The 16,918-nt window shown below is 35.4% G+C and overlaps 1 protein-coding gene across 1 annotated transcript; it reads right to left on the reverse strand.

Annotated features, from left to right (window-relative positions):
* Positions 1-4,430: 4,430 nt before the first annotated feature.
* On the reverse strand, positions 4,431-10,399 carry LOC107817745 (uncharacterized). Its single transcript, XM_075241258.1, has 8 exons — positions 9,943-10,399; positions 8,339-8,463; positions 7,459-7,496; positions 6,642-6,752; positions 6,443-6,522; positions 5,853-5,889; positions 4,909-4,950; positions 4,431-4,809 (listed from the first exon to the last, which is right to left on the reverse strand). Exons 1-8 carry the CDS (start codon positions 10,246-10,248, stop codon positions 4,727-4,729), a joined length of 822 nt encoding a protein of 273 aa, XP_075097359.1. The 5' UTR covers positions 10,249-10,399; the 3' UTR covers positions 4,431-4,726.
* Between the last annotated feature and the right edge of the window lie 6,519 nt (positions 10,400-16,918).

Below are 16,918 nucleotides of genomic sequence, written 5' to 3' on the forward strand. Positions count from 1 at the left end.
GTTCCTTTTGCATTGTGCTCATCCTGCACATTTATTAAGGTGACTAAGCAAAAATAAAATTTATTTGACTCAACCAATTGGCTATTTTTTTTATTTTTTTTAAATTTTTCACAGATTAAAAGAAAGACCCGGTTCCAAACACGGCCTTTTAGCACTTCGGGAATGAAGATTTTAAGGTTGTGAGGGTCAACCGACCAAAACTTTAAAGGATGATCAAAAGTGACCGTTTATGCGAAGTCAGCCTTCCGGCGTCCCTTTCGGGAACATTCGGCTATTCTTGCAAAAAAAAAATGGCATTACCCGACTTATTTATGTTGACAATTAAAATTTGACATTTTTTAGCTATTTTGCAAAAAGAGAGGTTGGACCCGATGAGGGTTGCCTACGTGTCTCACATCCGGTGAGAATCAAACCGGCGTAGTTCGGGCAACGATAATAAACTAATTCTGACAACAAGACTTGTTTAAATAAATTACACTAAAAAAACATTTTTTTCACGAAATTTTGGCAAAGTTCGCCGGTAACTCGGAATTATCTCTCTACACTGCTATTTTTTTTATTTTTTTATTTTTTTTTATTTTTTTTCAATATTCCAGTATTTTCAGAAGCCGATCAGCATGCAAGTCTGCAGCAAATAAATGCGTAAAACAAACAGGATGCAGCAGGATGGTCTTTTTTCATTTCAGGTCGTTTGTCCTAGACGGACCCAACCCCTGTGTTGAGTCCCTTAAGTCAAGTGCACATGATGCAAATAAGCGTTCCTACTAGGGATCCGACATGAGGTTTTGTTATACTAGGTTTATCCTGGGTGTTTGTTCTAGACCTGGCTTACCCGAGCGGACAACTCGAGCCGAGTATGGGAACTGCGTACCGGTAACCAAAAGATCATCCGATTTTGCAATTCCTCCGAATCCTCGTTCTATTTTGGGATATGACATTAACAGAAAGAAGTCACGACCAGCGTGCACTCCTCAAGAGAGAGAAGAGAGGGATTTCGTAGCAGTTTATGTATACAGTTCAGATAATATCAAAGCGGTAAGAGCAACATTTTGCACATTTAGGCTAAAACACGTAATAAAATCAGATAATAAATAAAGCCAAATGATAACAATTCATCTAAGCTCGAATTCTGAACCCTGAACCAGAGATTCTGGGTTACCTCCTCAGCAGAGTCGCCAGAGCTGTCACACCTCCCTTTTCACCTACACCCCCGCTAAGGGACGTAAAGGGAGTTTTTCCAATTAAAGGACAATCGAAACGGGATTTTATTTAAAGGTTCAGAGTCGCCACTTAGGAGATATGTGTTGTTTCAAGTCACCGGTTGAATCCTGAATCGAGGAAAAGAATGACTTTGTTTAACAGTCTGCGCACCAGAAATCTGGATAAGGAATTTTGTTAACCCGGGAGAAGGTGTTAGGCATTCCCGAGTTCCATAGTTCTAGCACGGTCGCTCAACTGTCATATTCGGCTTATTTATCTGATTTTTAATACATGTTGAATCTATGTGCAAATTTTAACTGTGTACCACTTTTATTATTATTTTTACCGAGAATTGCAACATCGTGAAAATACATCTCGAACCACGTCACATCAATGCACCCGTGGTTATTGACACATTTCAACTCTGTTGAGATTTAAATTTGGGTCACATAAATGTGCAACCAAGTTTAAGAAGATAACATTATTAAATACGTGCCTAAAGCGACTAGCGTATCATTATTTTGGGTAGGGCCGTGAAATTTTGCTAAACGGTCCATCCCGAAATCTAAGTAATTTTACCAACACGTATAGAGGGCCCCGCAACTTGTGTATTTTTGTTTGTCGAGGTTCGTCTCATTCATTATTTTTTAAAAGGAATTTGCAACGTCGTGGAAATGCATCTTAAACCACATCATAATCAATGTACCCGTGATTAGCGACACATTTCGACTTCGCTGAGATTTGGATTTGGGTCACATAAATGTGCACCCGAGTTTAAGAGAGTAAATTATTTAAAGCACGCCAAAAGTGATTTGCGCGTTGTTATCTTTTGGGGAAGGCCGTGAAATTGGCTAAACGGTCCGTCCCTAAGTCTAAGTATTTAAAAACATATATTTATTGAGGGCCTTTGTATTTTTTATTCGGCGAGGATCATCTCATTTTTTATTCAAGGATATCCTAAAGCGACTATGATTTCCTATTTATTGGTCTCTAAGAATAAAGAAAAATCCTAATCAATTAGCATTAATAGTTCGGGCTTCAAATTCAAATTCGGGTCCAAACAAAAAGGAAACACCTTCTAGTTTGAACCCACTACCTTAGTTAAGATCCGCCGCCTGCCATTGTAAATATTAACAAACCATCTACCATTTCGATCCAGTTCAACTTTAGCTTTATTATATGAATTGGATTATTGGAGTTAATCTATGTGGAATACAAAACCATTTTTTTTCTTTTACGGTTTTGTTGAAAAATGCATCAATGCTTAAAGCTGACATCAAGCTAACATTAATCGCTAACATTCAAGAACTAACATTAGTTACTAACATTATTTACATTGCTATTTAAAATGATGTTATTTACTCAAGTGAACTCGCGATTTCAGAATTAGACCTATTTAACCAACATGCTGATTTCCATAAACTATTTGAACCTGTTTTGTGACATACACTTTTTGAAACTGATTCACGACTATTGAACAAAAGAATTAAATACAGTATATTTCATAACTAGTAATCACCAACTAAGATTAATTACAATTGATGTTCCATGTTTGTAGAAATAGATTCAATCAGTCCAGTTTATGCATTTCAAAATCATTCCAATACATACTATGAAATATCAAGTGAACTACTGCTTATACATCAAATTAAACACAAAGAAATAGTTATTTTCAGAAATCCATTCCAACAACTCTTTACTTCCTTTCCTTTAAATTTGAGAGTTGTAGAACATGTACCTGGATAATGGAAATACAAGAAGATGAAGGAGCAGTCAGCAACAGTAGTAACACAACAAAATACAGCAGCAGAAAGCCCAACACAGTAGCTTCAACACCTCAATCCAGAAATCCCAGCAACACGGAGAAAACTAGTAAAAATGGAGAAGAAAAATAGTCCGGAAATCTCTCTGTTTTCTCTTTCTAGTTTTGAACTCTCTCTGGTGTTCTTCCGTTCTCAATATTTCAGAAAATTTGGTTCTATCTTTTTTACTCTCTCCAAAATGAATTCTGTCCATGTATATCCAGTGTATCCAGAGTGTATATCGAGTGTATACCGCTCTCTACGCCCCCTTTTTCTTCTTCTCTCTATCTATTTTTTCCTCTTTTTTGAACCCCCTTCTTCCTAAATTTTCTATTTTATTTATAGCAAAATTTTCGAAATTTTCAGATTTATTTTTTATTATTTTTTTATTTTTTAATTAAAAGTAATCCCACTTACAAATTGCTTTTATTTTTTTAGAAAAAGAAATCCCACATTTATTTACTTTTATTTTTAAAATTCCAACTTTAATTACTTTTATCTTATTTAAAATCCTACTTTTTATTTTTTTAAAAGAGAATCTCACTTTATTTAACTTTTCTTTAAAAAAATAAACCACTTTCTTTTTCTTTTTTCTTTTAAAAATGCTACTTTCAATTACTTTAAATTTTTTAAATTTTCAGATACCTTTATATTTATTTTTTAATTCCAACCTTCTTTTACTTTTTAATTTTTAAAAATTTTCACAAAACTTTTTTTTTAATTTTCTACATTCTTTTACTTTTTAAAAAAGAGAATTCCACCTATTTTTACTTTTGTATTTTTTTATTCAATACTTCCCTTTTTCTTATTTTTTAAATCATTCCCGAAATTATTATTATTTTTTTAAAAAATAAATATTTTCGGATTTTCTTTATATAAAAAAAATAAAAAAATATTAATAGTGATAATTCACCTTTTAATTTTTTTTTGATATTTTTATCCTATAATAAAAAGTGTAATAAAGCTAAAATAATAGTAGGTTAAAAATCCCTAAAATATTTACATAAAAGAAGTGAAAAAATTAAATGTTGTCAAAAATTAAGTATTCACAGTGACAAGTAAAAATAAAAATCTATTTTTAAAATAATGGACAAGTAAAAGTGAACGAAGGGGGTAAAACAGAGTTTAAGCATCCTATAACTTTCCCTCATTTAACTTTTTTTCTCTCCAACCGGAAGGAACAAATGGCAATTTTATATGCAACCATCATTAAAAATAGGGGGGGGGGGAGGGGGAATGAAAATTTTATTATCTCCAACCTAGTCTTTTTTTTTGTTTGTTTGGAAGAGTCTCCTGAAAATAGCCTCTCTAACCCTCCGGTAAGGTCCTGCGTATACTCAACCCTCTACTGGGTTGTTGTTCTTGTTGTCTTTTTGGGGAATGTAGTAAATCCACATATTACTCTACATGGAACAGTATAATCGATCATAGCAAAAACTGCTGAATTTTTCGAAAGCAATGTGAAGATCTCAGCTTGTCAAGAGAAGCAAAATAGTTCGGGAAAAAGAACTTACACGTACGCAGTGCATGCAACAGGTAAGTATATCCCTATTACAGAATCTCCTACCTAAATTTTACTTCGACCGTTCAGCTTAATCTGAGCTTAGCTGAACAAGAAGCGAGTACATTTTTACTCTCCGATTATAGGAACACATTAGACTATCTCTCAGTTATTTGAAGAAAGAAGGCGCAAAGACTGTATAAATGCAAAATATAAATAAGGATCAGAGTCTATTTTCCAATCTGGAGTTTCTCCGGGAATGGATTTCAGCAGCCCAGCTTTTTCCTATTTCTGTTTGAAATTTTCCTGCATGTCAATATATATATACAATGTCAAGAAGTAACTCAATGACGGGCAAGAAAAATAACTCATTTTTTTCCTAAGCTGAATTAAAGGATCACTTACCTGCAGTTGAAAGGAAAAACTCGTCCAGCACCTTTCCGTGTTCTGTCATAAGAAGGTCTATCAGTAAAACGAACAGAAAGGAAAACGTGTAGAAGATTGTAGAAAATCATGCTGCATCAAATGTAATATGACAACCTGTTTTTAAAAGCTGTTATATAGGTAAAAAGCTGTTGTAGCGGGTAAATATAACATGAAAAATCAGTTCCAAAAAAAATTTGGCTTTGATAGTAAAATGTTGTTATATAGGGTTACTGTTATGGAGAGGTTTGACTGTACTAATAGATGACTCATCCAGGAACCTTTAAAATTTCAATACACTTTACTGCAGAAAGAAATTAAATGTTTTTAGCTGCATTTCTGTTAGTACTTCAATGCTCAAGGGGTGACACAAATGGTGACAGTGAGACTGATCGGTAAGCTGCAAAAATATTTAAAACCAAATGATGACTATCTATGGTCCTGATAGACAACAAATTGGAGAAGGAACAACTTCGCAAAATTAGTTTGACAACAAATTGGAGAAGGAACAACTTCGCAAAATTAGTTTGACAACAAATTGGAGAAGAAACACTTAAATTAGTTTTATGGCCCCTTTTGTCATTTGATACTCGGATCAACTTTTCACTTCGACTTTCTATCGGCAGTCTTAAATGAATCAACAAGGAACTGCTTTAGTAAAGCGGATACTTAACTGCCTACTACATGCTGCTCAAACATCTTGAATGGTTATATTACTTTTGAGTGTCTTAGGCATCTAAATCTCAGGAGAGAAAAGGATGTATCAATGACATCTAAATACAGGAACAAAGCCTTAATTATACAAGGTATGCCAAAAGCATAAGACCATACGGAAATCCGTGAGAAGCACAAAGAAGAAAAAGAATTTCAGCAAAAATTATAGGTTCTTATACGTTAACTTAATTCATTGGAGATGAGTTATTTACCTGATTCATATTTCAATGCCTGCAGAATCATTTCAACCTGAAGATCGGGAAAATGGTGAAACCATCAGATGCTATAAGATTCAATGATCTACTAGAATGATAAGAACCAACTTGCCGAAGGATGAGATATGCAACATGAAAGAGGAAAACTTAGCATGCATATGTATATCCAGAATTTAAAAAAAAGGCATGAATATGTATTTTAAGTAAAGTTCTGCCAAGTGTCGCGTTAGTTCACTGCATCAGGTTAGTTCACTTCTCAGGAAGAGGACTACTCAAGCAGGCAGGCCTCCTATCTGATAAATACATTCTTATCCAGTTTCCAGTCAGCAAGACATATTAAGTTACATGAGCATATCACAATCGCTCCAACTGTTCCCATGGAGGATATACACTAACTTTAAAGGAGGCGTAGTTGAAAGAACCAGTAATTGATAAAGAGTACTAAATTTATATTTTAAAAATGAATTGCATACTACTGACTTTGGAAAGCCAAACTTTGAACAGAACTAAATTATTATATTCGAGATGTGAAACTTTTCCCTGTATGAAAATTTCACTTAGATAAAAGATGAAGCTAGTATTCATACCTTGTCAAAATCTTTTACAAGATTGGCCTCCAATGAAGCATTATTTTCATACTCTTGCCACAGTTCTTTAATCTCTTCAGCTGGAATATTATAAAGCATAACATTAGAAAATGCAATATAAAGTATGTTTTTTTTTATAATGAGTATGATATGAAATATAAATAAACCTTGTTGATATGTAAAAACCATAAGGGAATACCTCTCATCCCTCCGCCAAGAATTTTGCACATTTCATTCAAGGCAGCTCGCTCACGTCTGCTTTTCTCAGCCTTAGGCACACCATCGGATGGAGTTATATCTCCAACAATTGCTACAACATTTTAAAATTCTCATCAAATGCAAAGATAAAAATAAAAATAAAAAACATGGTGAAAATCCTCTTCCTCTGCCCCCATACAACCAAAAGAAAAAGAAGACAAAGCTAGCAATAGAAAACACCAGAGAAAAATTTAGAAGGTGGTAAACCTAATTCTTACAACAAAAAATACAATCCCTATTAAAAGTTTGCTAATACGTGTACATGGTCTACCGACTGCTATATAAGCTCAAAATCATTCGGAGCCTGATGCTTCTTAGATTAGCGGAATAATGAGGAGCACTGACTTTATTAGATGGGAGGTTCAAGATCAACTAATAAACACACTAAACACTAGCAGGTGCCCCCCCCCCCCTTTCCCCCCTTCCCAAAAAAAAAAAGAAAAAAAAAACCTGCCCCTTTTTTCTTCTTTCTTTTGTTTATGGTTATTTATGGTGTCTTATCTATCTTTATCTTTTTGTATTCCTGGTGGGTATAGTTGCCTTTTTTTGCAGCAGCGACTGCTAAAAAGCACCATAATTTGCATGCTTGGATTTATCATTTCATTTTTTCTTTTTATTGCTTCTGAAATGAATACTATATTCATCATCTTGATACTGGATAAATCATATAAAAATGTAGTCGCTGCAAATAATTTAGCCTACAAGTCAAAAACAGAAAAGCTCTCTTAGAAAGATACTTTTGTGTTTTGAGGAAGTACCTTCAGCAATGTCATGAACAATGGCCATCTTAATGCACCTGTTACATAAATCAAGTAGCAATTACCTAGGATGAAGCAAAAAAGATGAACATAAGCATCAAGAAAGTAACACGCTAGAACGAGGATAGAGATCATGTTTGCATGGACAAACTTCAGGTTTCTCTGTAAGAACTACACACCACATTTGAGCAATCAACACGAACAGCAGCCTAGGTTCTACCAAGGCAATTCTATGTTGGTAGATACAGCAGATTACAATCATTCGGATCTCATATAACTTCACCATGATCCCTTAGTAAACAAAACTTCGAAAAATTTCGTTAGACCACTTAATGGTATTATCAGCCGAATTAGCAAACCAACAGGCTAAAAGACCCCTTTGGTTAGTGCAATATTCTCAACTTGTTCTAGTAACATGTAATTCAGTAACGCAAGAACAACATAGAAAATTCTCCACGAGGTCATCCGTATTTTAGCTTTTCTTAGCAGATGCATTAGAAGAGAAATCAGATATAAGTTCCATTAAGATTTCTCATTAATCTGCATGGACATGCTAATCACTGTAAATGCTTGGAAAAATGTTAGTTATATAAGTAACATTTCTTTTCCCTACGTTTCAAAAAGAAATTTAGGCATATGCGCACTTGGCTGCTTATCCTCTTCTTTTGCATCACAAGAAAACAGAGACAGTCACAACTGCTCCCATCTAAGAATGAATAAGTTTGGAAAACCACGGCGAGCAACCTTTAACCTCCACCCCCTCCCCCCCCCTCTCCCCCTTATTCCCCCTACATTTTGCTAGCAACATGCAGCCATAAAAAAATATCAACAAATTTAAAATCAAAATGGCAAGTTCTATATCAGTTATATTAAATCCAACCTTTCCCTGTTAACGTCGGGAAGGTCAGTAGCGATCAAAGCCATCACAGACATGAGGTACATATGATCAGCAATAGATTCAGGACCTTTTATCCCATGATTTACCCATCCCATCCGCTTTTGGGTCTACAAAACAAGCAGAGACACGTGTTATACTTCCCAACAAAAGATAGCAGCAAACTTGGGACACATCCTAGCCAAATTGAATGTAGAGCATAGACAAAATGCAATACAAAAAATTAAAAAATACAATCAATCATTAAGACAGCATTGCACAGCAAAAAGAGGTCAACTGAAAAAGACCTGCAGGAGAAAACGGATGACATTATTCTTATTTCTAACACAATTTATATAATGTACTACCAAAACTTTGTCCAAGACGACACACTCAATTTCCTACATGAGTTTGAAGAATCAGATAGCTTCAGGCAGAGAAAGCTGCTGAGAAGAAACATTTTTTCAGTTGGAACCAGAAAAATACCATCCCTCCCTTCGGCTTTTCCTATTAAAGATTAACTGCTCATTTAGCAAAGCTTAAGTTTGTGGTTCTGGTTCTGGTTTTGGCTGGTGACCACTTTACAAGATATATCAGTGTTTGCTACAATTTTCAAGTTGACTGTGTATAGAGAAGCCAAACTGCGCTCAGGTTACAAATGCTACAATCTACCGCATAGCGCAAGAAAGCTATTATGAACTGCACTAAACCAAACACAAAGCAACCCATAAAAGGGACTTCTTTTACATCTTAAGTGTATTGATACATATTTGACCAGGATAGCCTAACATCTAAACTCAATACCGTTTTATTATAACGGTAATGTCGCGGCCAACTTCTCACACCTCGAGTAATCCACTCGACAACTTGCTATGGCCCACAAGTAGAGATTCTACGGAAACCTTCCTGTCAAGATTGGCTCCTAAGTTCTCCAGGTTGCCACTCCTATGTCTTAACCACTCAGTCATCCCATTGAAGAACCTTTTATTAGATTTTGATTACTTAAAACTTTTTCTTTTATGATGGTGGTGTCCAAGCCAACTTGCGCGCACCTCAACTATTCCACCCGATACTTGCTAATTTGTTACCTTCCACTAGCACAGTATACCGAGCAATTCTGCCTACCAACGCTTAGGCAGATGGGAAGAAATCAACCAAGTATATTTTTTTTTTGGATTCCTTATACTTAGAAGTTTTGAAAGCCTAGATACCACAAAAGTGCATTCCTTTACTTCATCAAACTATAGCCTTTCAAATAAATTCAACCCAAGTTGCCAAATTCCCAAGTTTTCCCCACTTTAACCCCTTAACAAGCATATCCAATTCTCCATTCTGCAGCTAAACTAATGAACTCAGTTACTCTTCCCAAATTGCTACGCGAATGCGCATTATATATAAAATTTGTAAAAGAACACAATTTTATCACATCAGTGTAATGTTATAACAGGATACTTACCATTTATCAGAAATTACCAATGCTATTAAATAGAGTAACCTGTGATCACCTAGTAAGTATCGGATTTCTTAAATAGTGCACAAAACTTAAACTCAAAAGAGATTAAAAAGTACATGAAAATCACAAAAATATTCACATGCAATGATACATTTACCTTAAGACTATGACACAAAGTGAGAAAATCAATGGCATTAGAAGGAGAAGACGAAACTTCAGCACTTTCATCCAAAGAATCAATCTTTGTTAACCCGGACCCGAAACTAGTGATACTCGGATCCAAATTAACAGAACCCGAAATGGGTTTTTTGGAACAAGCAGAAATAAGGTTTGAACATTGAGAACGGGGCAAAAAAGGAAGCTTATTTAAAGAAATTCGATGAAGTGGTGGGAAAGAAGAGTAATGGGTTGATGAAGATGAAAGGAAAAGGGAATTTGGGTTGGCTTTACCTGCTGCCATCATTGTAATAAGGTTGTCAGATTTGGGAAATTTTTTCGTTTGATTGGTTTTTGATCTTTTGATGGTTTTGTTTTTCTGGTTTGTTGTTTGGGCAAACGAAAGATAAATAGGTTGGAAGGTCCGAAACAAAATTGGGACTTTGTTTTGGGGGGCATTTACAGCTTGTTTGGATGGTTGTTACCCTGGTATCATATTATAACGTTATTTCAAACAATGTTTGTTTTGATTGTTTTATTAAAATTAGTTATATTGTATTGTTAAATCTATTATTTTGGAACAATGAAAAGTCCCTTTTTTTAAATAACCGATTTAGTGTGGTGGGATTGTTTCCTATTTTTCTTCTCAATTATGCCTTAACGTATTACCCCATAATTTTATTTTACCCTTTAGTTTTTTTTTGTTGCTATTTTAACTCCAAATCTCCAATCTATAACATACTTTATTTCCAGAACTTCTACCGCAAACGTTAAAGGTGTTTTGCCACCTTCTGTTTAATTTTTTCTACTCATTTACTTTTATCTCACTTCTAATTAGATGTGCTCCTTTGTTTTGCCTTCTTCTATCTCGCTCCTTTGTTTTCCTTTCTTAAGATGTTTTGCCTTCTTCTGTTTTGTTTTTTAAAATTATTTTTATGCATATTTATTAAATTTAATATTTAAATAATTGAGGGTATTTTAGTAAACTTATCAGTTACAGTACAGTACGATACAGTCAAACCAAACAGCAAAATATTATTTAACAATAACAAACAATATAATCTATCCAAACATTGTATTCATAAAACGACATGATACAATACAATTCAATACATTATAAAATGACGGGAAACAATGATCCAAACAGAGTGTTAAGGCCATCTCATCTTTCTCCGGAGAAAAGAAGAAAAAACAATAATAATACTAATAATAAATTTACAAATAAATTCTTTCCCACTTTAACACTCAACATTTGCTAAAGTTTAAGAATCTTATATTTAAAGTGATAATACATATTACTTATATAATGATTTTAGGCGGCCCGACGCATTAAACTCCCGTTATATACGGGGTTCGGAGAAGGGCCGAGCCACAAGAATCTATATAATATGATAAAAATTTATGTAAAACAAGTAGGACTTAAATTCATTATAAACATCAGAAAATGTAATACAACAAGGGCCAAACCAAGGGCTTGCACGAAGAAAGGAACTAATCAATTAGAACTGAGACAAGGAGAAGAGGCAAAAGAGATTTTTTTTCATGTGACGTTATATGAATACTAGTATCCGTATCCGTGTGTTGCACGAAAATAATAAATATAATTTTTATAAGAAAATATTATTTGGAAAATGCGGTAGACACAAAAGTTGCAAATGGTATTATTTTATGAATATATAAAGGCACTGGATATTTATACATTCAAGTCATAAAGGAATATCTTGTTGTAAGCAGCTAGTGAGAACAACGTTCCTAAGAAATGCAATCTTAGATGATTGGTCATTTTTTAATCTGATACCAATAACTCATTAATTAGTTAACTCCTTAAAACTTGCCCTTGATCTGGATGATAATCCTCATCAATAAATTTTTCCTTTCTATTGACTTTTATAGTTTTCATTGTAACTATACGAATGTTTGTATACATTGTAGTCCTTCTCAACCTATCACAGTTTATGCCAAATGTTGAGCGCCACATACAACAAAACAACAACAATTACCAAGTAAAATTTCACAAAGTGAGGTCTGAGGAAGGTAATATGTACACAGACTTTACCCCTATCCCCATAGGGCAGAGAGATTGTTTACGATAGACACTCGGCTCAGAAAGATGGAAATAAAAAACAAGAAAAGACAATTCATTAGTAACTTCAGTAAAAACCGTAATAGTAACAGAAGCATAAAAACCAAATGATAAATGACATGCAATAACAGTAACCAGTATCCAAGGCCCGAGATTAAGATAAACAGCAAGGATAGTGTGGACTCAACATAAACCGCAAGCAATCTAAGATCAACCCTATCGAACACCACCTCACCCCGGGTATGAAGTAAGGAAAGCTCTACTACCCCTAACCTACAACCCTATTGAGCGCCACATCTATTGGATAAATCTTGACCCTTGGAGAGTCCATTTCATTAGTCCATTGCTTTTACTGTGGTAGTTAGGTTGGCGGAAAATGTTCATATGGCTCCAGTTGTGACATTGATAAAATTATTAATATTGTGTAATATGTTGGATGTTTAGTTAAAAAAGGCATTGATAATATCCTTATCGTTCAAAAAAAAGACATTGATAAAATTAAAAGAAAGTACCACTCAAACTGACATTTGTATGTTTGGCAATATGCAGATCCCTCCAAGGAAGAGTACAGCTTCATACAGGTTAAACTGATGTATTTCATTGAAATTTTTTGTTTCATGCACTTAAAATTTCATCCATTGATGAGACAATTTTGCTGTATCAATATCTTTCAGTATTTGTCTTTTGAGTTCACATTTTTCTGTGATTTGCTGCTCCAAAATTTAAGAGATTATTGTGAAAAATTTAAATAAAAGCCATTCAAAGACAAATAAAAGGTGTATTAAATGAAATAATAAAAAACAAATAAATAAATAAAGAACTGAATAAGTAAAAAGAGAAATCAATGAGACCAGGATAAGCAAAATCAAACTTTACTGTTATAAGGATAAATGTCATAACCACTAGTTACTGTATATGGCCACTCAGCCCATGAAAGATTCATCCCGAAATATATACGCATCACTGACAACAGTCACCCAGTACTGAGGAAGGCTATTCCAACCCTGTGGAGAAGATCCATCTCCAGGTATAAGTACTTCGGACAAGATCCATGTAAATTTTGGCGTAACTTTTCTCTAGTTCTATGTAGTACCTTTGATGTAGCTCTTCCCTGTTTCCTTCTTACATTCCACTTTGCATGACACCTTCAACACTCAACCTATATTCAGTTGAAGTAAAGTCATATCTGATCAAGATACATGTGAAACTTTCTTGTCTGGTGGTTAAACAAATGGGAACAAACATTAGACAGGGTTAAACCTGTCTAACCGATGTTTTCCCTGTTGTTTTAACATCTTCCAGGCACGAGAGATGATAACCATTTGATTGTTGCATACTTCATATTGCCAACAATTTTATTTTTAAGGAGACTATGATCTTTTTTGTTTGTTGATCTTCGATATTTCTTGCAAAAAAATTCGTATACTGTTTGTTAGGGGTATGATTTTATTGATATGTAAAAATACCAAAATAAATCTTTAAACTATGAATCTGATGTTATAATGTTCTTCAAGAGGAGTAAGTCGTAGTTACGATGGATGCACCCATCAACTAAGTTATCAATTGGGAGTACAACTTTGTATAGTAATCACAATTCTGCCCGAGAAATGATATTAAGGTGTGAGAAATTCCGAAGCTTCTTAAGGAACAAAATCACTTTGGTTGAAAAACATAATTTTCTTAAATACAGCCTCAAACCGTGACATGGTACAGTTTCACAATCCGGATATCTGCATAAAGAGAAGGTCAAATGAATTGTCTGATTTCTCGAACTCAAGCATGGTAACAACAACTTCTCAACTTTGCGAAACAATAGGTTCAGTATCCTTGTCACAATCTTCAAGAAGCACACGTCATCAGGCATCAGAGGTATCAGAATTGAGTATCAGTACTTATCAAGTATAAGCGACCGTAGCCATAAGAGATCTCGTCAGTTATATCTTTAATAAAAATAAGCATCTGCGCCAGATAGGAAATGAAGACCATATGTTACAGATTACTCCATATAGATGCAAATACAGCTGCACACAAATTGATGCCAGACAACAATCATTTTCATAATGCCACTCCACCAAATGTAAAAGATCGCACAAGTAATTACACAGATACCTTGCCATCATATTCTCTTCTGGATAGGACCTCAGGAGCAATATAAGCTGGAATCATGTGATGACCCATGTGATGACCCTAAAGGTCACCTCTTGTTTTAGAAGTCAAAACTGCATTCCAAAGCCTTGAAAACCTCTTCTTGTCTCACCTCGATTTGCGTGCGTAGTCCGGGCGTGTTTCCGAAAAGCTTTTATGTAAAATTTAAGAAAAATAATGAAATTAACCTTAAAAATTGAATGAAGTTGACTTTGGTCAACATTCTTGGTAAACAGACCCGAACCCGTGATCCGACGGTCCCATAGGGTCCGTAGTAAAATATAGGACTTGGGCGTATGCCCGGAATCGAATTCCAAGGTCCCAAGCCCGAGAAAAGAATTTTTAAAGAAAATTATTTGCTGGAAAATATAAAGACTATTAGAAGTGAAATGATGCGTTTTCTTGATGGTACAGAGCCTGTATTTTAGTTCCGGAGCCTGGTATAGGTTTAAAATAATAATCAAGTTGAATATGTGAAATTTGGTAAGAATCGGAATTGGTTTGGTATAAATCAGACCTATAGTTGAGAAAGTGAAATTTTTGATGTTCTTGGGTAATTTCATGAATTTGAGGTTAAATTCGTAGTTGTTGATGTTATTTTGATGATTTGATCGCATGAGCAAGTCTGTATGATATTTTTAGACTTGCTTGCATGTTTGGTTTGGAGCCCCGAGGGTTCAGATGAGTTTTGGATAGGCTACGGGGTGAATTGGACTTAAGAAGCTTCAGATTTTTCATCTGGTACGTATTGCAGGCTCTGATGTCGCAATTGCGAGGTCAGATGTCGCAATTGCGAGCCTATCAGGCCTGGGAATTGCGAAGACTTCATCGCAATTGCGAGGAAGTCTGTCTAGCCTTTGATCGCATTTGCGATCTTCCCCTTCACAATTGTGAAGTCATCAGGGGAGGTCAGTCATCACAATTGCGACTAATTGTTCGCAATTGCGAAGAGAACAGGGCAGGCCTACCTTCGTGTCAACAACAACTTTTTATCCAAATTCGATCCGAAATCACCCCGAAACACACCCGAGGCCTCCGGGACCCCGTCCAATCACATAAACTAGTCCCATAACTTAACACGGACCTGCTCGAGGCCTCAAATCACATCAAACAATATCGAAATCATGAATCACCCTCCAATTCAAGCTTAATGAACTTTAGAATTTCAAACTTCTACATTTGATGTCGAAACCTGTCAAGTCACGTCCGATTGACCTCAAATTTTGCACACAAGTCATATTCAATATTACAGACCTACTCCAACATCCGAAATCAGAATCTGAACCCGATATCAAAAAGTCCACTTCCGGTCAAACTCCTCAAAAACCTTCAAATTTCTATCTTTAGCCAAATGACTCCAAAATGACCTACGGACCTCCGAATTCACTTCCGATTGCGCTCTCAACTCCAGAATCATCATATGGAGCTACTCCCAGATTCGGAATCCCAAACAGACATCGATAATACTGAAATTCACTTCAACCCAAACTTATGAAATTTCTTCCAAAATGTTAACTTCCACAATAGGCGCTAAAACGCTCCCGGGTCATCCAAAACCCGATCCGGGCATACGCCCAAGTCCGAAATCATTATACGAACCTACTAGAACCTTCAGATATCGATTCCGAGGTCGTTTACTCTGAAATCCAATCTTAGTCAATTCTTTCAACTTAAAGCTTCCGAAATGAGAATTCCTTTCTAGATCAACTCCGAATTCCTCAGAATTCAATTCCGACCATGCGTACAAGTCATAATACCTGAAGTGAAGCTACTCATGGCCCCAAACTACTGAACGACGCGCTAGAGCTCAAAATGACCGATCGGGTCGTTGCATTCTCTCTTACTTAAATATACGTTCATCCTCGAACGTGCTGAGAACTACACTGAAGTAGTCTGAAATCACTGTTTAACACCTCGTGCAACTACCCGTGCTACCACAACTCAGTTGAGCACGTTAGCTCGATCAATTCTGGAGATATTCCCTTTTATTCAAGTAAATAAGCCTTAGAGCCAAATTCCAACTTCCGAAATTTTATGCCAGGCGTGTTTCCAACATACACTCACCGTATCAATAACTACACGCAGCACCAAAACATGACTGCATACCTTAGTCGAATTCACACCTTGCACCACTTTACTCACAGGACCACAATAACATTCTCTGATCAAATTAGTCGAAATTTCACGAATCTGATGCTCCCAATGCACCTCATGATATATATAAGTCTTGCTCTAACTCTTACAATACTGCCACGATGGAAGAGATGTGTAAAAATTCATAACCAACTGCTGAATCAATAAATCATTCGGTCTATACTCCGGATAAGAACCATCACCTCATTCTGAACCACATAATGGTCTTAGCTCCTTAATATACTTCATATAATCAGATTGCACTAATCCTAAATCCAATAATCTCGTCTCACCCAGTACAAACTGCTCAGGCAATAAGCCATCCCGGACATGATCAAAAGTCTCATATGATGCCACAATGTGCCAATAGGCTACCAATTCGAACGTGATACAAAGGAAAATGAACTCTGAAAAAGAAATCCAATTGCCCCGCTCGCGAATCATACATACGACGCGGTCAACATAATTAAACAAACACCCCACTCGCGAATCATACTTGCGACGCGGGTATACAACTAATATGAGTTTTCCTCATAAAAAATAGGAAACAAAACTCATAAAAACAGATATAGGGAGCTGTACTCAACATCATATTTTTGCGGTGTGCAACCCGATC

Source organism: Nicotiana tabacum, chromosome 20 (assembly GCF_000715075.1).
Source record: "Nicotiana tabacum cultivar K326 chromosome 20, ASM71507v2, whole genome shotgun sequence".
NCBI classification, from domain to species: Eukaryota; Viridiplantae; Streptophyta; class Magnoliopsida; order Solanales; family Solanaceae; genus Nicotiana; species Nicotiana tabacum.